At 38.7% G+C, this 25474-nt stretch overlaps 1 protein-coding gene across 11 annotated transcripts in view; it reads right to left on the reverse strand.

The window, feature by feature from the left end:
- Positions 1-25474, reverse strand: part of MEF2C (myocyte enhancer factor 2C) — a 376634-nt gene that overhangs the window by 101928 nt on the left and 249232 nt on the right. For all 11 annotated transcript variants that reach the window (XM_082261437.1, XM_082261441.1, XM_082261436.1 and 8 more), the window contains one exon: positions 7800-8003. In XM_082261437.1, the coding sequence (XP_082117563.1) occupies positions 7800-8003 (204 nt within the window). The remainder of the gene's footprint in view (positions 1-7799; positions 8004-25474) is intronic.

Genomic DNA, 25474 nt, shown 5'->3' on the forward strand with positions numbered 1-25474 from the left:
CCTCTTCCATTTTTTTTACTGTTGTCTGTTCCCCTGTAATGCTGGCCATACAATATAGGAAAAAATGTTTGAAAATCTGTTATTTGGACAGTTTCTTCGTTTATCGGACAGTTATTGGGCACAAATCGGTAATCTGTTGTGACGTTTCTGATCCAAAAAAGCGTAGGATAAGTTTGGAAAATTTCTACTGAACAAACAATAAATTGAAGGGTTATTGTGTTTCTTGTCCAAACTGTTTGCACTAGGCATATGTGACAAATGAACAAAAAACAAATTCATTTATGTCCTTAGAACGATTTATCAATCAAAATTCTGTCAATACATGATGGCAAAATTGTTTGCTCTCACGACCCTGTTCGTTATTCGAAAATTAGTTTGAACGATTTTTCGTATAGTGTATGGCCAACATTAGGGAGATTTCTCTAATTGTCCTTTTCATCATTATCGCTAAGAGTGAAAGAAAATTCCACATTTTTGGATTGCCACCAGTACAGGATTAGAGGGGAAATCTTCCAATCGGGACCCTGGTGGCTACCAAGGATTCCCTCATTTCAGCTATGGGACAGGAAGTGATTGGAAGTGAAGGGAAATCTCCCTAAAGGGACAAAGAAGTAAATAAACTGTCACAGGTTATAACCCTCATTTACTTTATCCAAACTGAACAAAAGATTTGCCTTTTGACTAAAACTAGAGAGTGCAAAATCTGGTGCAGCTGTGCATGGTTGCCATATTTCTAACTTCAGCTTGTTCAATGAAACTTTGACAAAAAAACTATAAAAATGGAAGCTGATTGGTTTCTATTCAGAGCTGCACCAGATTTTGCACTTTCCAGTTTTAGTAAATGAACCCCATCTTGCTTGTCCACCTCCTGCTCCAATGCATACCAACCCACATCATGGAGAGTCTCCACAATTAAAGAGGTTGTAAAGTCTAGACATTCATCACCTTAATGCATTCCCTTGGGATAAAAACACCCCACTACCTGCTCTATACCACCCCATCCCTAAACATTTACCTGTCAACACTCCTTCACTTCTTGTATTCACAAAAGAAACTGAGGGCAGTGGAGCCATAGGCTCCTGCTGCTGTCTAACTCCTGTGCAGAAAGAGTGGGGTGTTGCTTACCAGATCTGTGAGTGTCTATAGTGCCGGAAAAATGCCTGAAATAGCCTGAAAAAAACGCCTGGAAAAAAAGCCCAAATAAATGCCTGAAAACAATACGCTCAGGTGTAAATGGAGCCTAAAAGGACGAAAGGTCCACTTTAACAATAATACCTAATGTTCAGTATCAACCAGTTTTTCTTTATGACGTTTAGCATGGTCTTCAATTTCAACTAGCAAGAAAATGGTCTCTATTCCAGATTAGAATTATGCTTATTTACAGCAAAAATACAGATACAAACTTATTTCCTAATTAATATATAAATACATTCATAATATAATTATATTTACAGCTAGTCATTACCTCTGTTACCTTTACAAGCATTGACATGGCAGATGATTTTTTTTTCTATGCTCCTATTCAAAACATCCCAACAGGTGACTTGACACAAGCCAGATCACCAGTCCTTGCTGGCAGCTCTTAAGATTTGACAGGCTGAAGCAAAATAAGACAATCAAGAAAATGGGATTGGAGGATTGCTGTCAGGGATGCACGTGGGTTTATCAGCATGGATTCGAATGGAATGTCACATGCCGTAAGCTGAATCTGTTGACTAATTGAGATTTTACTCTGGGCACAACCTTTGTGGATCACAAATGCAATGTATGATTTGATCATTTCACTGTTTTTATACTATAGCTGTACATTATGCATATTCACAAGTGTACAGGAGTGCAAAACACAATTCGACTTTATACTTTATTCAGTAACAACGCAGACAGCTGTGGCTCAATGTAAGCTGCAGCATTGATTCTAACTCAGCAACTGCAAACTGTTCCCCTTTGCATAACCTTAAGGCTACACTAAACAATATCCTTATTCTACAAAAAAAAAAATAATCTATACATATCCACTGTTTATTGGCCCTGTAATCTATATTTCATTACATTATTTCTTACAGTGTTTTTCTGCTTCCTTGTAACATCCTCTGTGAGCTCCCAATCCCCTCCTTTTCTCACTTCTGTTTATTTGAAACAAGCAGTGCACGTTAGTTCACTTATGTGCACTACTCTACTACAAATTCTATAGTTCATAGTCCCCCATCCATCTTGGGAGCGAGCCTACATACAGTGGAACCATGGAGAATGGACGTAGCCAACCTCTAACATGAAGTAATTGTAAATCTCCCTCTCTCTCTCTCCATATATATTATATATATTTATATATATATATATATATATTTATTTTTAATTTTTTTTTCATAACAGACATGCAGTATTATACTTACCTGCTCCGTGCAATGGTTTTGCACAGAGTGGCCCTGGTCCATCTCTTCTGGGGTCCAACGCTGGCATTCTTGTCTCTTCCTCCCTTCCAAGTTTCCCCAAAAAAAAGCTAATTGCAATGAGGGCACTCATGTGGGCTCAATCTATAGGGGTATACAACCTGACTCTGCCACACCCCCTGCTCCCTCCTCACATTATTTGACTGACAGCAGGCACGGCCACTGGCTCCTGTTGCTACCTCTATGTCCTGCAAGGAGGGAGTGAGGGAGCAGCGCCGCTGTTCTCCGGCACAGCTCTGGTTTGACATCCAGGCTCAGGTAAGTGTGTAGCGGGGGCTGGGTCAAAACTGACCATGGAAGTTATTTTTTACCTTAATGCAGAAAATGCATTTTTTTATCTTTTAAAACCAGAATTTAATTTTTTTTCCCCTAGAATTCATCTTTAAATGGCACTTTAAATCAAGCATCAAGCAAAACATTACTTGAACTGAGCAAGGAAGGGTTTCTTTGTCTCCGTTTGATTGAATCTGACTCATTTCCAGGTCTATCTGACACCCATCACCTAGAAAGGAATGGGGGGGGGGGGCAATCACATCACAGATAGCAGGCAGTTGAGCTGAAAATTTGACAATGACTTGCTAAGCTATTGCTAGACTTGCCAGGCTTCACAAGTTTTTTGCACATTTGCAGCAACTCCGCATTGCATGACTCCAGATCAACTTTCTTTATAAACATTCTGCAAGTCTGCTGCAAGTTCTGGTTCAGTTATGTTGTGCGATAGTCATCCCACCACAGGGGTCACTGTGACTTGCAGAGCTCTTGCTATAGACTAATCACTGCAACTTTACTCTTGTTAGAGACTTGCCATGTAAATTTGCTACAAATTGGATATGTGTCAACTAGAACATGTGCTTCAAGTGCTCTGCAAGTGTGCAGCAAGTTAACAAGACTTACAATTCAACACTGCCACAAATTGCAAACGGATTGCAGCTAGGCTCCTACACATTAGGGAGAGGCATAATAAAACATGTGTCTATTTTAAAGTCAGCTTTTCATACTTAAATTGTAATTGCTTGCTCTTTACAAAGAAAAAATATAAGCTTTTATTCTGTGTAGCAAAAATGACTTTCTGTCCCGACCTTTCAGTTCTGATACTGGAAGTGGGATATGGTAACATGTAAATTTTGTTGCATGTCTAGATCATTACAGGAAGGGATGTGCATGAATAGTTACATTCTAATAGGAGAATATGAATATTCATGAATCTGACACTAGACTAGATCATAACCAAGCTGGACCATGACACCTCTATCTTTCAGCTGCTGATAGTCTATATGAGCAAAGCAAAAAACAATGAACAGAGTATGACGCTGATACACAAAGTGCACAACAGCAGCACAGAAAAAAATTGACAATTCAAAAAAAGAAACATTCAAGTGTGTGTTCTACTAATAAAATACAGAGCTTCCAAAGTGTAAGGAAACTGTAAATGATTATTTATTTATACACAGGAACATACTTCTTTTACTTGGTTGCCAATATATAGCCTTGTAGCTACTCTAAAGGCCGGTATACATGGCTTAAATTTTCTTCTAAATCTGCTAAAATTTAAGCTATGGTTGGCTTTGTCAGCACCAACTGGCTTGACAAGAAGTCAATTTAAAAATGTAGGATTCTGTATGGGTATGCAAGTACCCTTGGTGTTGCAACAGTTTGAATACAATAGCCAGTGGTGCAAATTCCTCCATCCAGAATTTTAGCATGAATGAAAAATCTGAACAAGAGACTGAACGAGAGAAATTCATGTTAATATAATTGCAAGCCTTTGTTTAAACGTCTGCACTAAAAAAATTGCAGGTCAAAAAGACCCACATTTACCTATGTGTGGTTTCATTGTGGTAATGATTTGTAGCAGGACGTCAATCAATGCAGTCTATGGAAATTGCACCCAAACGCTTGTATGTAGTCATTTGTAATGCCTCGTACACACGCATCGATTATTGGCCGGGAATTTTCGGCCAACGTCCGATCGGCCGATTTTCGGCTTGTTAGTATGATGCTTTCGACAACCGACTCCGAATTTTCGGCCAAATAAAACACAACGCCGATTTTCCGTCAGTCAGTACAGATTTCGGCAGACAAAAATCTGATGAGCAAGACTGGGCATGCTCAGAGAAGAAAAAACACACGGAAAGTAAACCAGCACTTGACTTCTGAAGTAGATTTTTGTTGGCCAAGAAAATTCGTGTGCAGTCTAGGCACATTCCAACCAACAAAACACCACTCTGGACCAAAGTCGGACATTCGGTCAGCCGATAATCGTTGCGTGTGTTTGAGGCATAAGCGTGCCACAGAATATACCGTACAATAATGGAGTATCAGCTTTGGGTAAAAGTGGCCTTTATGGTAGAACCATTTTACATCACATCATATTAGGCACAATAGAACCTCTCAAAAACTTTTTAAAGGGAGAATTCTGAAAGTGCTGACTTCAGACATACACTGTAGAAGGTGAGCTAGACTTTCTCTTAAAAGGGATAAGCAAAGAAAACATGGCATTGTATAAACTGCACATACCACAAATGTTTTCATATATTCTGGCTGGGTGGTCTCAGGGATACTGTATGAACAAGCCCCAGATTGCTACCTACATATCTAAAATGATGCGCTCACCATAAACACATAAACCAAAATGTAACAAACACAAAGAAGCTTCTGATAGACTGTTCCACATCCATCTGACTTACAGGTTAGTAGGGGCACAAATACTGAATGTTCATTTATTATGTTTTCTGAAGACTGAAAAACTGATTTATCTACAACCCAAGGAAAATAAGAAAGAAAATGTGTAAAATAAAACCTAAAGAAATCATGAAAGAAAATGGTTCATAAGCACTAATTTCCGTATTTTATATTAACGCAACTAGAGGACACCTAGTTGTTACATCTTATCATAAGATTTATGCAACTGTAGAGAAAGAGTCTCTGTTAAACTGAAGATAAAGTTGGAGTCCTAGTACATAAGTAAGTAGTAGTCCTGACCTACAGTGGCTTGTTTGGGTTCAAGCTTCTCTTGATGCTCTACAGGGGTTCCGGGGTTGCCAACTGTGCCTTTTATTGTTAAATTCATGTTCAATCTTCCTACTTTCAAAAATATGTAATTGTCTCTCTTAAAGCTTAGCCAATGGGTCCTCAAACACAAAAGTGCTCCTTAGTTATTGCATGAATTCAAATTACTCTCAGCTTAGTATTTTTGATCTCTGACTCATTTACCATTGTCTGCCCTATTACTATTGACCTGTTTTTTCAGTAAGCAATTTTTAGTCTCACCACAAGCTGAAGCACTCAGAAGTGACTAGTAAATGGACACAGTTTTATTTAGGACTTCGAAATTGGGTGGTGTTCACTTTAAAAGGTTCTTCATATGCCTGACAAGCCAGAAGCTAACAAAAGCACAGAGACCGCCAGATCCAGTCAATGTAGGTAAAGGAGGGGGGTCACAGCTGAGCCTTATCCAGCCTCTGGACTTCAATGTAGATGTATCCTAGACTGTCTTGAGAATATGGAATCTGCTCATTAGCTAGGGGCTGGAAAGTGGTAGCAGCAGCTGCAGGAATAAAGCTTTTTGTAAGGGTGATGTGCAGAAGTGTCACCTTCTCTGTAGCACTGGAGGCTGGAGCTAATAACTAGGGGAGATAGCTTTAGCTAAGAGACTGATGTACATTGAAATGTTTGTGATCATGTTTTTTTTTTTATCTATCTTTAGCAGACCTATACCACTATGAGGTGATTACTTACATGATGTTACTGTGTTCTGTACAGAACCTGATCCTGGAAGGCATAACGAAGAATCCACAAGTATGGGCAAAAGATGCCTTTTTGGACAGTTTCAGGCTAACAAGTACTGAATTCTGGAAGGTGTACCCAAAAAAAGGAAGGCAGCGGGCAAAAGACCGATCATTAGTATTAGTATTATTTTTCCCATTGCTGACTTACCATGTACTGCGTCTCTGTGTGGAGGCAGCCATCTTGGTATAGGCCAGATCTCTCAACACTTTATAGGCCAAAGTCAGAGGCATCAGTGCTTTAGAACATACACTGCAGATATGCAGTTACAGTATGAGCATAGATGTATAGTAACTAATAGAACTACTTCACTACTGTACTTAAGTACCGAAAGGCGGTATCTGTACTTTCCTAGAGTATAATTTTTTTCTCCTACTTCCACTTTTACTTCACTACATTTTTTCAATGATTTCAATACTTCTACTCCGCTATTTTTTTTTTTTTGTGTTGCATAGTTACTAATTACAATTATAAAAATTACCACTGCCAGAACAGTAGATGGCAGGTTTTATGAAGCTCAAAACACGTGTATTATCAGCGCATACGAAAATAAATGCTATTGTATGTATAAATAAAAGCTGCATTTGAAATAATAAAAAACAATATGATGTTCAAACTTTTGACTTCTTTCTTTAATAACTACATAACACAGTACTTGTACTTTTACTTTCAGTACTTGACTAGCAATTTTTTTTTCAAAACTACTGGTACTTTTACTTTCAGTACTTGAGTAGCAAAATTTTTTAAAAAAAACTACTTGCAATACTTAAGTACAAAAAATGTTGAATACTTTAGTACTTCTACTCAAGTCACTTTTTGATCGAGCACTTCCACTTCTACTCAAGTCACTTTTTGATCGAACACTTGTACTTTTACTCAAGTGTGGGTTTCGAGTACTTTATACATCCCTGGTTATGAGACTGTTGGCCTTGGAGTGGCTAGGGACCCTAAACAAACAGCAAGTGCACTGGTGGAAGTCAGCAAAAAAGAATCATTTTCAAATGTTTCCTATAAGATTCTTCACTTTCTGAGTTCATGTCCACTGAAACAGCACTTGGCAAAAGGCATTGTTGGAGAGCGTATCTAGAGGATGGCATAATAACACAGAATGCCAAGGACATACAGCCCAATGAAAATTCCTCTTAGGCCTTGTATTCCATTTTTATCTTAGTCTATCTTAAAGTTCCTTCACTGTCATTAAGTAGCAAACTGGTACCTGAATCTGATTTTTGTGCTGTGTCAGGTTCAGAATGTAAAGCAGTTCCTGACATTTTCTGCTTTGGGCAAAGGAAGAAAATAACAATGTTAATTATTTAGAATTGAAGCTAAATGGCTAAGTTGCCCAAAGCACCCACAGTATCCAGATGTCATTTACTCAGGGAAAGTTCGAACATGAAAGGTAACACCTATCTGGTTGCTTTGGGAAACAGCCCTGAATTTTTGTTTGCTACAGTTTTTAGATATCTGACTCCAGTTCATTGCTGTTCGGAAAAGTGCTAACAATGACACAGAAAATTAGATCAACTTAAAGTATACTTGCTGTAAAAATAAAAGATTTAAACTTACCTCTACAATATCTGAATTTGTTCGACTTTCGTGTGGCTCATTGTATTCTGTGTATTTCAGCAAGACCTTATCCATATCTGTGCTAGCGTACTGGAAAAGTTTGTTGGTGCTGTTGAAAATGATAAGTGCTATCTCACAGTCGCATAGAACACTTAACTCATAAGCCTTCTTCATTAAACCAAACTTCCTCTTCGTAAACGTCACCTGAAGAAACAAAAGAAAGGTGGTTTATGAAGACTAAAGAGCATTGTAAGTGAGAACACAAGTAAATGTTATGATTCTTGGAAGGCCATAGCAGTTAAGGGGGAACTAAACCCTCCTATTCTTTACAGCCAAGGAAACTTCTATCTTAGCCTCTGTCTGATCTGCAGTTGCCATGATGGTGCATATGTGATCCTCTATGACAACTTGACAATTAGGTTGAGAGCACAGGCAACTGGAGGAAAAGAGATTTCATCTCAAATTACAGAAAGGCTTCTTCACAGTAAGAGCTGTGAAAATGTGGAATAGACTCCCTCAAGAGCTGGTTCTGGTTCAGTATTTGGTATTAAGAAAGGCCTGGATTATTTCCTAGATACACATTATATAACTGGATACTAATATTCATAGGTAAAGTTGGCCTTTTGGGGAATCAAGAAGGATTTTTTTTTCCCTTGCTGGAGCAAATTAGATCATGCGTTATTAGGTTTTTTTTTGCCTTCCTCTGGATTAACTGTGGGTATGGGATTGTATGTATATGTTTATTTGTATGTGTGTGTGTGTATATATGTATATATGTATATATATATATATATATATATATATATATATATATATATATATGTGTGTGTATCTTTTTTTTCCTCTATTAGTTGAACTAGATGGACTTGTGTCTTTTTCCAGCCAGACTAACTATGTAACTGTAACAGTTATCATTCACAGAATGCCATAAAACACAGGATTATTAAACAGACTGTAGATAGGATATGAAACTTTAAATGAAGCTACAGCAGCAGGAGGAGAGGGGGGGGGGCACTGACACAGGAGCAGACAGGCAGGGAGAGAGGGGGAAGAGAGGACAGAGGAGGACAGGAGAGCTGCGGATGATGGAGGCACGTAAACTGACCACGGTGCCAGGGCTCAGTAGCCATGGTATACCGCTGTCAGTTTACAGAGGGGAGGGCATAGCCAGGCAGGATCAGCCAGGTATTTTAGGTGTTAGAAGGGGCCAAATTATACAGCAAAGCACTGTGCTGTATAACATGCTTTAGGGAACAGGATCCATATTTATTTAGGTTAACAAATGCTTTAAAAAAAATGCTGCTGTTTGCTCTTTAAAAATAAATACTCAAAATAAGTATAATGACTAAGCCCTCCCCTTCATGACATTGTTGAAAAGGGGCGGAGCATGGGTGACCTTAAAGAGGTTGTAAAACTCAGAAATTTTTTTTTTAAAAACGAACACCTGAAAGACAAACACATAATGAGCTAGTATGCATCGCATACTAGCTCATAATGAAATACTTACCTTAGAACGAAGCCCCGAAGTGCCGACCGCTCACCTCTCTCATGGATGACATGTTGTGTCGCCCTTCTTCCGGGTTTGCGGCATCCGGCCATCTGATTGGCTGGAACTGCAATGCCATCATGCGTACGGGAGCCGACGGTCACGGCACGGGGCTCTGAAGGAACAGCACCAGCGGCCGTTCCTTCAGAGCACATGTGACAGTGACGTCACTGGCTGCATGCAAAGTAAATATCTCCTAAACGGTACATGTTTAGGAGATATTTGCAGTACCTATAGGTAAGCCTTAATATAGGCTCACCTATAGGTACAAGTTGCAGAGGAGGATTTACTTCCTCTTTAAAATGATGCCCACCACTGAAAAAAGTTCTGCGGACACCCATGCTTTTACACCTGCCTAATGTTCAGTTTTAACTGTTTGAGAATGCTATAATCTACAAAAATTGCAGGGTTATACCTGGAATATGATGTGTATAAAATATAAATAGATATTCACTGCAAATTGGTATAGGGATAAAAAAAAACATATGCAGGTACATAGTGGCCTTTTGAAGGTGAGTTACAGGAGAATACAAGTTCAATGTTGATCCAATAACAAGCTATAAACTCCCAAGTTTAAAATATGTAGTTAAACGGACTGAATGTTTGTTGAACAAATGTGTATTTTTTTTCCCCCAGACTTTATGAACAATCTTAACTCGTCTGTATTTTTAAAGACTGTCTGTAATTTCTGGACAGTTGGCAAGTCTGAAAAAAAAACAAAACACTAGGCCTTGCAATGATTACGACCATTTGCTACTTTAGTGACAACTGGCTTCATCACTGAAATCACTTGATGAGTACAGCCACATTCTGTAAAATAGAGAAGGCGATTCTCTAGGCAATGCACATTGAAACACAGAGAAGAAAAAAGAAAAACGATGTTGATCACAGACTGTATTCAAATATATGAGTAACATGCCATCCATATTTATATTACTAACTTGCTTCAATGCCAGAAAAACCAATATGTTCTTCTAGTGCAAAATAGTTCCTTAACTATGTATAATATTTACTGGATTGGATCCCGAACTAAGAATACCTTATTATTTGAATTCAGTGTTCAGAACATGTTGTTATGGTGATTGGTTAGTGACATGGTAGGGCGGCAAAGCTTCAAGTAATGTGTACAACTTGTTCCTTTTAATAACCAGAAAATTAGAATATAATTGTCAACTTGAATAAAAACTGTCTGACGCTTTTGAATAAATAGAGAAAATAAAAAGGATATTGTATGTTATAAAGAAAAAACATAAATGTAACACAAATGCCCCTCTCTGACACAGAGACACACGCATGTTCATAGGGGATCACACTGGCAGAGTTAAAGGGGTATTAAACGCAAAACCTAAAAGAAAGTTTAGAAAATGAATGCAGCCATCACATCTAAGAATTGGTAAGCTGCAATATAATTAATGTTTTCTTTGGGTTTAGTACCGCTAAAAACTCTAAGGTGTGACATCAAGTCACATGCCCTATGTACACTGGGCCCAGCTTTTCTGAATGCCCTTTCTCCTGGCAGGAGAAAATCAGCATAAAACATGCGCCTAAAGCCGCTTTTAGGCATGTCAAGCATTTGGGCGTTTTTTGGCTCCATTGGCCAGATTAGTAATTTATTTTATTTATTTATAAGCGTTTAGACACATTTAGACATGTTTAGATGCCGTTTTCGTTTTTTTTCTACCAAAACGCTACTCCCCTGAACACAGAAGTGGTCTTTTTTTCTGCCTTAACCACTTGAGGACTACATACAAATATATATAGGACTATATAAGTTTATCTGCGTGGGGTGTCCCTTCCTGCACGAACCAACGTACCTGTATGTCGGTGCATGCTCTGGGTCTGGGGCACAGCCTCCACCTGTGACCCGCTCCCGCTGTGGTTGGACACAGCGGGAGCCAATCAGGGGGTACACCGGGACCCGCCGATCGTTCAAAAGAGAGTCAGATTGGCGGTCCGCCTTGGAAAACAAGGCAGACCGCCATTCTGTCAGAGAGGAAGATGAAGATCTTGTGTTTCTACTAAGCAGGAACACGGATCTCTGTCTTCCTCCAGTTCGGCCACCCCCAACACAGTTAGGAAGCAAACACAAGGGAGCACCGGCCTAGTGCATTATCCTCTAAAAAAGGTTTTAAATATCTATGTACATGGACACATAGGGTTTTTTTTTTACTAAAGCTGGAGAATGTAAAATCAGGCTCACTTCTGCATAGAAACCAATCAGCTTCCAGGTTTTAGCCCCTGTTCACATCGGGGAGGTTTGACTTGCAATTTGACATGTCGAATCGCATGCTAAATTGCAGCCTATTGCCGGCAACAGCACTGTCCGAATCTGTGCTACGCTGACTTTGCGGCACCGCACCGATTTCCAAAAATAGTTCCTGCACTACTTTTAGCGATTTCAGGGGCAATTTTAATAGACATCTGTGCATGAACGCACAAATGTCTTTCAAATCGCTCCACAAACTCGCAATGAAATGCGAGTTTGAAACTGTGGGAGTTCAGCTGAACTCGCATGATTGCAAACCCGCCTACAATGTGAACAAGGGCTGATGATTTGCCGAAGCTTAATTCAACAAGCTTGAGGTTAGAAGCTGATTTGGTACCATGCGCAGCTGCACCAGATTCTGAGTGCACCAGTTTTAGTAATTCTACCCCATAGGCTAACATAGAGGGGCTTTTAAAGGCCAGTTTTTGACACCCAGTGTGCATGAGGCCTACTGGTGACAATATATGCTTGGATAAATGATCGATTCCTTTTCCAATCAAGTTCTTCTGATCAGAATAATTGATCTATAGTTGACAACCCATTCGACTGATATGTCACACATGGGGAAGTGGACTTCAATCAATAGGTAAAGTGGTTGTAAACCTCAGACATAAAATATGAACAAAGCCTATCCCTCTATAGTGTGTACTTGCCTCAGTTAATAGCACTAAATGTTATTTCTGCCTTGTTCTTCTGCTATCAGCATGAATCACTTCTGACAAATTTTTCTGACACCAAAAGAAAAAAGGTGACGGGAGGGGCCTCTAGCTGATCAGCAGCCTCAGCTCTATTTCTGTGTGAAGGGGGGTGTATCCCTTTCCTCCAATCAGCTCTCAGAGCTCTCCTCTCTGATGGTATGTCAGCTCCCCCCCCCCCCCCACACACACACACACACACACTTTTTAGAGCTTAGAGATCCTGTGTAAACTCTGCACTTTGAATGGATGTAGGGGATAGATTGCTGTAGAAAAACAGGTACAACTTATGTAGGGGGATTTTTTCATCTCTGTGTATCACCTGAGGCCAGTTACTTCACTGGGTTTATGTGACGGTTTACAACCACTTTAATATATAATATTAACTAATCATAAGCCTTCTGTTTTCACCTTGTAATTTCATAACCTGATCAATTAAAATATGATCATAATCATGAACATCAGTACTACCAACCAATGAAAAACGATCATTCATTTTCTGCCCTGGCCTGTCCACTCAGTTTAATTGAATCTGACAGAAACTGAGTCTAACTTGATCAAAAGGTAAGTTATGGCTATTTGAGTTTTTCATGATTTCATAGTTTTGATCAAATCGCTGATTAATTAGATACAAAAATCGAAGTATGTATGACCACCATTAGCTGAACTCCGGACTAATATATAATGCACAAATGAATTCAGTCTACATTCATTATTAAATCATATAATGCATTTTTAAGTTAAGGCAGCGTAAGTACCTGAATTTGGCCTGGTATCAGCATCCTGCAGTCTACTGTACAGCAGAGCTCAGACTGAGAGACTTATGGGCCATACACACTATAAGATTTTCTGAAGACTTTTTCCTTTAGACTTACCAAAACCATATAATATGAGGTCAAACCTAAACACTTTCAATTTGTATGCAATCTGGCAGGCCCTTGCACTACATAGAAAAGGTAAATCTGAAGGAAATCTAACCACAAAAGTTGGATAGTGTGTATCCAGCTTTAGATGTAGCACAGGGAGCCAACCAGTTGTGCTGCAGTGCAAAGAGCATATTGGTAGGAGGAGAAAGCAGAGAAATAAGCTTGTCAGTCTGCTGCTTGTCCATTCACAGGCTGGGGGGAGGGGCAAGACCTGTGAGTGTTACTGACCTGCATCAGAGAAAAAATCAGGTCTCCTTCCCTGCCAGACGTTGTTGTGCTTTTTGGCAGAGCTGTGTAAATCTCAGGATTGAATGGACAGAAATACAAATCCTTTAGCAGGTAAAACAGCTCGGATTTATGTATTTCATTTGTGTATTTAGCTCTTTGGCTGGAGTTTAGCTTTAACTTCCCATCTACTACTGGCTCAAATAGATGAGGAATTTAGCTTATGTTTAAACAGTATTGAAACGTCACATTCCACATTCTACATTTAAAGTGTTGTTTTATAGGGTTACATTCCAGATGCAATCTAAAACCAACTGCCACCCCGGTCGACGACTGAATGCCAGCTGCCTGGTAATGCCATTGGATTATGTAAGCACTTTAAACCCAGTCAGCAGGTCTGTTACCACTCAAAGGAGTGGCTCCCACATGGCTTCAGTCTGAGCGTTTATCCTTTCCAGCTTAAGGAGCTTTCACGCTCATTACCAAAACTACAAACTCAATATGTTGTTACAAATGTATGAAGTTGTGCAGCACACATGTCACCGTAAACCATTTAAGGTAATATAAAGCTAAAAAAGTTCTAAGGCGCTAAGTTAGGAAGTAAAGATAATGCCATTCATGTATACAGAGAGGAAAGATGAGCAAGGTGCAATAACTCATAGCAATAAAGCAAATTTCGGTTTACTGTCATCAGATTTAAGAAAGAGGAGATCTACACAGGTTAACCACTTGCCGACCGCCTACCGCAGATATACTGCCGCAGGCTGGCTCCGCTGTGCAAACCGACGTATGGGTATGTCCGTTGGCGGAAGCGCTCCTTGGGGCGCGGGTGCACCACCAGAGGCACGCGCCCGCCCCATTAGAAGGCGGGGAAGCCGATCCATGGAACCAGCGGCTGCGATTGCCGCTGGGCACCTGCGATCGCTCCCCGCTGAGAGAGAACGGCGGTCTGCTGTTGAAAACACATCAGACCTTTGTTCTCTCTGGAATGAACACAGAGAGCCTGTAATCCTCCTATTTAGGATCACATGTCTCTGTGTTGATTCCAGAAGTCCCTCCCCCATACAGTTAGAAAACACCCCCCTAGGCTCACACTTAACCCTTTGATCACCCCTGGGTTAACCCTTTCCCTGTCAGTGTCATTAGTACAGTAACAGTGCATATTTTTAGCACTGAATACTGTAGTAATGTCACTGGTCCCCCCATAAGTGTAAAAAATGTCAAATAGGGGTCCAATCTGTTCACCGCAATGTTGCAGACCCGCTAAAACTCATAGATTGCCGCTATTACTAGTAAAAAAATAAAAAAATTAAAATGGCATAACTCTCTCCCCTAGTTTGTAGACGCAATAGCTTTTGCGCAGACCAATTCAAAATACGCTTATTGCGATTTTTTTTAACCAAAAATATGTAGAAGAATACAAATTGGCCTAAAATGATGAAAAAATTTGATTTTACATTTTTTTTATTGGGAATGTTATATAGCGGAATGTGAAAAATATATATATTTTTTTAGAATTGTGGCTTTTTTTTTGTTTATAGCGCAAAAGATAGAAATCGCACAGGTGATCAAATACCACCAAAAGAAAGTGCTATTTGTGGGAAAAAAATATTTTTTTTGGGGGTACAGCATCGCACGACCGCACAATTGTCCCTTAAAGTAATGCAGTGCCGAATAGCAAAAAAAATGGTCTGGTCATTAAGGTGGCAAAACCTTCCGGTCTAGATGTGGTTAATGCCCTTTCACGCTGCTCTGCCTTAGTAAAAATAAATGGGACTGTGTACATTCCTTAAAGGACAGCTCAGGATTTCAGAAAAACCTTTACTTCCTTTATATGCCTTCTGGCTTGGTACTGATATATTGTGTCATCGATACTTCAATCAATGATATGTAAGACTAAAAAACTATTTTTTGAATCATTTTGTAATCCATTGGAATAAGTGTATTTTTATGTTATAATATACGTTATCTTCTGGATGGGTTATCTTCACACTTAATAAAAAGTGGAACTAAACTGTGTTAAAAAAAAAAAAAAAGACGGTAGGATTTTTATTGTAGAGGTGATATGCTATGTCTCTGCTGCAATAAAAGTGCCTGCCTGTTTGCAATATCTGATAGAATGTACACAGAGCTGTACAATCTCAGCACACCTCGAGGCTGGAATGATTGAACTCCCATGAACATGTGTGGGAGTTACATAGTTTTAGCCTGGTCAAGTAAGAAGGTTAAAGAGCTGCGCAAGCTAGATGGTTGAAGACTTGGCCAAGTAAGATGGTTGAAGACCTGGCCAAGATGGTTATAGAACTGCCTAAGTAAGATGGTTAAATCTGCACACCTGATTGAACTCCCATGAACATGCATAAGAGTTATGCCTCGTACACACGCATCGATTATTGGCCGGGAATTTTCAGCCAACGTCAGATCGGCCGATTTTCGGCTTGTTAGTATGATGCTTTCGACAACCGTTTCCGACTTTTCGGCCAAATAAAATCTGGTGTCCAGGCTATAAAATTTTTGTTGGCCGTCAACACAACGGCCGATTTTCCGTCAGTCAGTACAAATTTCGGCAGACAAAAATCTGATGAGCAAGACTGGGCATGCTCAGAGAAGAAAAAACACACGGAAAGTAAATCAGCACATGACATCACTTCTGAAGTAGATTTTTGTTGGCCAAGAAAATTCGTGTGCAGTCTAGGCTCATTCCAACCAACAAAACACCACTCTGGACAAAAGTCGGACGATCGGACAGCCGATAATCGTTGCGTGTGTACGAGGCATTACATTTCAGCCTGACCAAGTACGATGATTGAAAACCTGGCCAAGTAAGATGATTGAAGAACTGCCCAAGTAAGATGGTTCGATCTGTTAGAATGTGTATGGAGCAGTACAATCTCAGCACACCTTGAGACTGGAATGATTGAACTCCCATGAACATGTGTGGGAGTTACATAATTTTAGCCTGATCAAGCAAGATGGTTAAAAGCCTACCCAAGCTAGATGGTTGAAGACTTGGCCAAGTAAGATGGTTGAAGACCTGGCCAAGATGGTTATAGAACTGCCCAAGTAAGATGGGTAGATCTGCACACCTTTCTCAGCACACCTTGAGGCTGAAATGATTGAACTTCCATATACCTGCATGCCATATGCATGGCAAGTAAGATGGTTGACGGCCATGCCAAGTGAGATGGTCCCTGAACCTGGAAGAGTGGCAGCTGAAGATATTGGCACTGGCAAGGGAGTGAGGGGAGGTAAGTTGAGTTTCATGTTAAAAAGTTAAAGCAACCAGTAAATAATTTTTGCTTCCAACAGCTCTGTGACCTTGCTACACATGATGCCACAGATTCAAATTAAAGCGTATGCCCTACCAAAACCTTTTTTTCTTGTTTTGAAGAGTGTGGGGAAGGATCAGAGCCCCTGTAGAATTTTTGCTTCTATCTGGGGCTTCGTTAGAGAGGTAACAATATTTTTAATAGATAGAAAGTAAGAGTAAATCAAGTTTGAATGGGGTTCTAGCCTTATACTCTAAAAGAAAAAAAAAAAAAGCTTCATTTGTTGCAGTTTGAAATTTTCCTTTTTTCACGTACTGTCTTGGTAAATCTTTCCAAAGAAGGCCCAAATGACGGCAAAAACTCAACAGGAGTTATCATTCTGATACCTTCTATACCTTCTATCCAAAATTCAAAAATAAATTTGACTGGACATACACTTTAAAGAAAAGCGATCATATAAAAGAATTGCCTGGGTTTCCATTGCAGATCATCATTTGATTATTAATTGTCGGCAACATGTATACAGACCAGGATTTGGTTGTAGTCTGACCTCTCTCTCTGCATACCTGATTAAATTAGTAAAGTACTGAAGCCAGCAGATCAGCATATCAGCTAATCAAGATGAAAGGGCTCTTTCACACGGCCACTCCGATTTCTTCTTTCGCTGCGGCACTTTTTTTTTTCTTCACGGACACAGATGACACTTGTGTCATCCGCTCCATATGTCCGCATATCATCCCATCTGTATAATGTATGTCTATGGGCATTGCGGATGTCAGCGGATGACACCGCTGACATCCGATTTTGCATCCGTTACGTTTTTTAAACGGAAGAAAAATAGGGTTCGGTTCCGTTCCCAAAAACGGAACAGAACTGAAAGGACACAAATCGGATGTCAGCGGATGGTCATCCGCTGACATCCGCAATCCCATTGACATACATTATGTCCGTATATCACTTGCAAATGGATGGAGTGATATACGGACATACGGAACGTCCGTGTGAAAGAGCCCAAAGAGTTTAGTGTTGGAAACATAGGAAATTTTCCCCAAACAGATTTGTTTAAAGAAATAAAAAATTAAACTCTGCTGTAAAAATTAGCATTTCACACTCAACGAAAAATCAAAAACTGACTTTAGACAAAACTCAGGAGGCAAGTAAGCAGAAAGCGAGGCAAGTAAGCAGATAGCAGTAGTAAATCAGCCTTGTACATCAGATTTGCTTTTCCATACGTAGATATTTTCACTTTCTATATTTAGTTCCTTTATGATGAAGATAAATGAGTCCACAATTACAATGGAATCAAATGTATTGTTTACTTGTGCATCTAAAAATACTGCCTATGTAGCCCTGGTAGCTTTACTTCCTTCAGCAAAAACATCATCATCTGCTCTTCCTGGTGTATTGTTCTGGGAAGACATGAACTTTTTGGTTGTGCACTGGTTTAATTCTAATGAATTTGAGTCAAAACAAATGTCATTTAGTACGTCATGCTAGTATTGTTGGGGAATTGCAACCTTTGCTTGAGCTTTTCAGTGGTGTACAGAAGGAAGAAAAACAAAAACCTCATCACTTTCTATGCAGTCTCATATAGTTCTCTTTCAAGGATTCTTTCTTCAAGTTATTCAATGTTCAAAAGTAAACAGTAAAAGTGCTGGACTGAGACAAGAGTTAGTATTTTAGGCATAACTGTGTACAGAGTTTGTGAGAACCTACTCAACCTTAATAGAAAAAGAGTTGGGAAAATGAGAACCTTTATCAAGGATCTTCTTGCTGTCTGTGTCTCCATTTGGGAGAATTCTTTACATCTCCTGCTTATTTCTTGGGTATCATAACAGCAAGTGAGGAAAAACCTATGTTTCCTTTTTATTTGAGGGGTTTCAGATAGAGGTTAGGCTCCATGTACACGGGACGTTGTTAAAAGTCCCTTTGAATGCTGGAATTTTTAGGATGTTTAAAACGTCCATTAGGGCGTTTGCGGACATTTGCGTTTAGAACCATTCCTAGAGGTCAAAATAATAGTTCCCCTTCAAGATGGAAAAACGTGAGCGCTAAACGCGGGTCATTGCGTTTGGTCGTGTTCGGCCGCGTTCGGACGCGTTTTTGTGTTTGAAACGCCGGGAAACATACGTTCGAACGCAAATAATTGCTTTCCAAAAAACGTCCCTGAACTCAACTGCCTGCAAATTACTGTAAACGACCCTGTGTACATGGACAGATAAGATAACATGTAGGTGGGTTCAGGGGCTTCTGAAAAAAAATGCCCAACTGCTCCTAAACGCCCATTTACAACGTCCCGTGTACATGGAGCCTTAAAGAGAAACTAGAGTTACAATTAAAAGTCAGAAACTACAAATAAGTTAGCTGCTGACTTTTAAGAAACAAATGGGGTCCCCAATCCAGGAGTCCAGTGCTGTATTCACCCGTGCTGGTTCTTCTTTGTTCTTCAGATCCCCAGTGCCACCATATTGGCTGTGGGAATCCAGCTGGGACATTCTGCTATTTCACATTCAGCTCCCCACTGCGAATGTTTGAGACACATTGCACTTTCAGACTGGTCCCGCAGGCTGATGGTAGGAAGGGGTGAACCTCTGTTATTCTCGCCTAGGTGAGAATTACAGAAGTAAGAGTGGGTTCCAGTCAGAAAAGGGTACCTACTCCCAGAAAAAAAAAAAACACTGCCAACAAAGGTAGAGGAGGGGAGAAGAAGAAGGATAAGTAGAATTTTCACTTTTTATTTAAATGAAATTCTACTTTAAGCTTACCTAATAGCAATAGACATAAAAAAAGACATTGCCCTGAAGGGTGATAAAGGTTTGGAACCTTTGTCTGGGTTTAACTGGTGTGTGTGTGTGTCCAAATGAGGGAGAGTTCCCCTCACTTCCTGTCAAACTGACATATAAAACAGGAAAAGTGGGGGAGATAGTATTTAAAACTGGGCATGAACTGAACAGAGGTCTTACACCTATCCAATTACTATGGGCTGTTGTGGGTCACCCATCACCATACTGAACCACTTTGTAGTACATTGGCAAGAGCTGTTAACTCAAAGTGGGAATAATAAAGACTCAGATCTCTTTATTATCCCAGGCAGCAGGTGTTTATGTGCCTTACCCATCAGACTTGGAATGGATGGGCACTAGAAGATCCCCTGTGGTGGCACTTTACCATGACTAAAAAGGTCAAACAGGTCTCATACAAGTAAAATGCAGAAAACTGGACTTTACTTGGTCCTTGTATATTGCAACCACAATGTATGCATCCAAAATTCACATTACTGTGTAATAATTGTCAAAACAGATAACTATCCTGTGATAGATGTAGGAGGTTTTATAACAATGTTGGAGTGGCACAATGTCTACATGGTTAGAAGACATGCCTTGTAACAACTGGTATGTGTTCCATTCCCATCAGAGACACTATCTGCACGTTATTTCTATGTGCTCTACATATTTGTTAGGGTCTCACACAGGTGCCCTTTTTACTCCAACAATACAAGAACACATTGGTAGGCTATTTGGTTATTTCTCCCCAAGTTCTCCATTGTGTGTGCATGTTTGAATTTCAACAGCAGCAGCACTGAATTATAAGTTCTTTATGGGCAGGATCTGATGATAATGGTCTATATCAGCCTTTCTCCAGCTAGAAGTTACTTATGAAATTAGCAACTTCAGCCTCCCAGATCAGTAACCACTGATACCAATGATCTTTTTAACTAGCTGTAAGGGGGTTATTCTTCTAAATTACAAAAAAATGTAAGAAGCATTCCTTCCACTAAGCGCAAGTGTAAGGAGCGTTCTTCTCGCTGACCAATTGTGTATTGGGTTCCATCTCTCATTGATCCCAGTGTAAGGGGGAGCATCTCCTACTGATTATCAATATAAGTCGGTCTTTCTCCCATTGACCACAGAGCTAAAGGGGTCCTTCTTCACTAACCACCCATGTAAGGGGGATCTTTACTGACCACCATGTGAGGGAACACTACAATTTGTACTCCCTGCATTCCTTTCCTGGCCATTATTAGTATTGGTTTTGTTTCATTATTACTGCTAAAACTAGTTTTGTTATACAGAGCAGCTCTGAGTGTGAAATACTTCAGGAATGCTAAATTCCTTGCTCTTTTAAGTATTCCAATTTTAGAATTTACTGTTTATACCAATGTACCATGAGATGTAAATATAATAATTATTAGGGGTTCCCTAAGACCTGAAAGTTATTTCAAAGGCTCCTTCATACAAAAAATGTTGAGAAAGACTGGTTTATACACTCTACAAAATGCTTTAAAATATGTAATTGCAATTTAAATGAATAAAATAAATAAACATTATGTTTACTCTTATATGGGGCTTTATAACATCAAATTGTGTCCCTGTATAGCCGAGTATAACATTTGTTCCCACGTTCGCCACAGTATATGTGCAATCACATACTGCACTTCAATGTATTATATATATATTTTTTTCCCAAAAATATATGTTTTAATTATACTGAACTACTACACTTTCACTTACACTTTCTATCCAGTAATCCTTTATGACTTTCCAACATAAATGATTAATTAGAAAAAAAGAAATATGGTAATGTATTAACACCTCTAACTAATATTCTCTCTTCTAGCCTTTTGCACAGATAAACACATAAGAGCAGAAAGAAGGAAAATTTTCTCTGTGGGTGCTCTACAGGAAGGTGGAAAGAAAGGAAGCATGCCAGTAATTGGTGAGACACACTCGCACATGTAGGTTGTGCTGCAGCTACTGGAGAGAGGAAGATCCTCTGAATCTACTGTGGAATTTTCCATCACATCTCAACCAGCTTTGTCAGAAAACCTTTAATCCTATGCATGTGTGCGTTTATGTGTGTGTGTGTGTATATATATATATATATATATATATATATATATATATATTTTTTTTTTTTTTTCTTTAAACAGTGTGTGTGTGTGTGTGTATATATATATATAAAAAAAAAATATATATATATATATATATATATATATATATATTTTAAACAGTGTGTATATATATATATATATATACACACACACACTGTTTACTCCTATTCTGCATTCTATTTTATATAAAAAATATCTATACATATATATATATATATATATATATATATATATATATATATATATATATATATATATGTATAGATATATTTGATATAAAATAGAATGCAGAATAGGAGTATACAGTATGACAAACAAAATAGAAATAACATTTTCATTAAAAAAAAAAAACACATTTAGCTTTACAGTTTTTTTTTTTCATAAAAGACAGCTATAAACAAGTACCAATATGAATCCACAATAAATCAGAAATAATTTTTAAAATTATATTAACTCTAAAAAAAAATCAAATATTTAGTTGATTGCTCTAACTTGTAGCACATAGGTCTTTGAGCCATAACATCTTAGAAGAATAAGACTTGTATCATTAGTAATGCTACTAACTACAATTCATATTTATTATTAGGTGCCAGAAAAATATTTAACCTTATGATACAGATAGCAGTGTTTCTATAATAAACTGGAAATAAATGTATTAATGGAACCAGACAAACTATTTCTGTTTGACTGTTACAACTAATTACACATTATTGTGTATTATTTATTGCGTTGGGGTATGATTCAACAGTGTTTTTTTTTATACTGTGTCATAAAATAAAGCCTAGTATTAATACAATGCAACTGTGACCATGTACTATTACTTATAGTCCATTAGAACCATTGTCTGACCCCCATATGAGCCAGCCACATGCATCCTGTCAATTCAATAGAGACTGTTTTAACAAAGAATGCACATTCTGATCCATTCTCCTGTTACGACCTATACCTAGTAAATTACCAAGGTGATCGCTGGTGTGGCCCCAAAAGGTCTTCCAGTGTCACCCTACTTCCAGTATCAGTGTTTCTTTATTTTAGACAGCACCACTTCTATATATACATATACCTTCATACATAATAAAATGTAAAAATATGAGTAAAGAATATTAACCCATTTATTTAAATTAAAAGTCAACCTTTCTGAAATCTGACAAACTGACACGTAAATTTATAGACTGAAAACAATCCTAGCAGATCTCATTATGCTGAAATGTGTGTAACCTTAAGGTCAATAAAAAGCAAATTCTCTAATGAGAAAATGGTCAGGAAGCACATTTGTCTCCATTTCCTGTCAAAACAGGAAAAGAGTAACTTCTTCCTCTCCACAATGACTTCACTTATGCTTCCCACCTTCAAATTTTTTCCCCCCAGGGTCATGATAATCATTCCTTGACTATAGACAATAAAGGTAGCAGCTGGCCCATTTCAATACATGTTATAAACATCCAATCAGCTACTTAACCTAAAGACAGAAAAGTGTCACAGATGTCATACAGATTCTGGTACAACTTCTGTCCCCAACCAGTTGTCTAGTGGGCATGAAGGTTAGAAGTGGAGTAACTAAAGCTGTAAAAGCTTACATGTGTCAATACCTGTATTTAAGGTTTTGTTAGCTATCCTAACTGTGGTAAATGATGCTGCATTGTTGCTATCCCAAGGATGTGATGTGGAATAGGTGTATGTGCTACCTGTAGAAATACATTATTGTACCCAAAGATTTAGGTTTAGATTTATTATATGTGGCAGACTAGACAACAACTTTTATGTCAAAGCCCACACCATGCCCAGCCTGCACTCGGATTAGGGCAATCCTGGGTATGTCTGTTCAGTGTATACTTGGCAAAACAAGATGATGTTCGCATACAATGGTAACATAGTTCATGAGTACATTTCAGAATGCTGATTGGTGATGGAACCCCAAAACTCGGTCATTAGAATACCATCCCAAGGACTCTCATTTCCACCAGTGTCCCAAGACTTTGTTTTATGTACATGATGTAGGTAACTAAAATGTAAGTAGATGGCAGTGATACAGCATCAGGGGTCATTATAACAACCAGGCCTGCAGGCCCCGGTGAATATGGGGAGCCTGAAAAGTGGCCACTCAAAAGTAGGAAAGTATTCTCTAAAAGTGGGTAGTCATCAATTCTGTTTCTGAAAATCTTTCCCCGCATTACATGATGAGCTGGTGCTTCCATGAAGTTGTGCTGCGTCTGTCAAGCGGCACGCTAGAGAAAATATGTTCTAAGCCAATGTAAAGGTCTCTTTGTGTGTAGTCAATGTCCTATGAGCTAAAACATCCCAGCACTTCTTCTCTCACCTTGACAATTCAGGTAGCAGCTTATTAAAAACTCGCAGAGTTGCTGCTCTGACACCTAAGCCCAGGCTTTACAAGTCCCGTCAGATAGTTGTTGAGAATGTGTGCTAAGATTTAATAGTTCCTCAAAGTATATAGACAGGGTATCTAAAACTATCTTGTAGCAAATACAATCAGTATTTTTTGCTAGAAGATTACTTATATAACCCCCAAATATTATTATTTTTTTAGCAGACACCCAAGGGAATAAAATGGTGATTGTTGCAATTTTTATGTCACACGGTATTTGCGCAGCAGTTTTTTAAACGCATTTCTTTTTGGAAAAAATACACTTTAATGAATTAAAAAAAAAAAAAAAACATAACACAATATATACCCCAATTTAGTTCTAAAATATTAAAAATTTTATTTTACAATGAGTAAATAGATACCTCACTATTTAAAATTGTGCACACTTGTGGAATGGAAACAAACTACGGTACTTAAAAATCTCCATAGGAAACCCTTTGAACTTCTTTTACAGGTTACCTGTTTAGAGTTCCAGAGGAGGTCTAGCACTAGAATTATTGCTCTTGCTCCAATGTTCGCGCTGATACCTCACATGTGTGGTGCGAACACAGTTTACATATGAGTGCGCGGCTTACATATGCATCAGCTGCTGTGCACGAGCACGCAGGGATAGGGGAGCTTTTTTGTTATTTTTTCTTTCTCATTTATTTTATCTTTTATTTTTACACTTACCCTTTCACTTTTGTTTTGATCACTTTTATTCCTTTTTATTCCTTTTACAAGGAATGTAAACATCCATTGTAATAGAAATACGGATTACAGGTCCTCTTTATGGAGAGCCCAATTTCTCCAAAATTACCTTAAATCTCTCCTTACCTTTAAAAGCAAAAGATCCAAAAAATGTTTGATCTTTTGCTTTAAAAAAATAGTTTACTTCCGCCCTGGACCAGAAGTGATGTCATGACGTCGCTCTGGTCCTCCAAGGCCATAGAGGTGATCAAAGATGATTTAGTCTTTTATCACGCACTGTCAGAGTGTTTCTTGGGTGCGCCGATAAAATGATAAGCCGCCCCTCTCACTGCTTCTGAAAGTGTTTCAGCAGCTCATGAGCCGCTTGAACCACTTTCATAAGAAATCCAACCGCTGGCTGAAAAAAAAAAAAAAATACTGGGATTATGGCTGAAAGCTTCACCCATACCCCAGTAAACCACTTGCAAACCGCAACATATATATACATATTGCGGTCGGCAAGTGTTTTCATGTTCCATGTCCTGCATTCACCATTTCTTGTATGGAGAAATGTGAAATGTTAACTCTTTCCCACTTTATACAAATCTAAAACAAAATTAATATTTTAGTTAGGCTTTAAAGTGATTGTAAAGTTTCATTTTTTTCTATTAAAATAACAAACATTTTATACTTACCTGCCCTGTGAAGTGGTTATGCACAGGGCAGCCTAGGACCTTCTCTTCGTGGGTCCCTGGCTGGAGCTCCTGGCCCCTCTCTCCTGTTGAGTAACAGCAAGCAGAATGCT

The sequence above is a fragment of the Pelophylax lessonae genome (genome assembly GCF_965119305.1).
Source record: "Pelophylax lessonae genome assembly, chromosome: 1".
In the NCBI taxonomy this organism is placed as follows: Eukaryota; Metazoa; Chordata; class Amphibia; order Anura; family Ranidae; genus Pelophylax; species Pelophylax lessonae.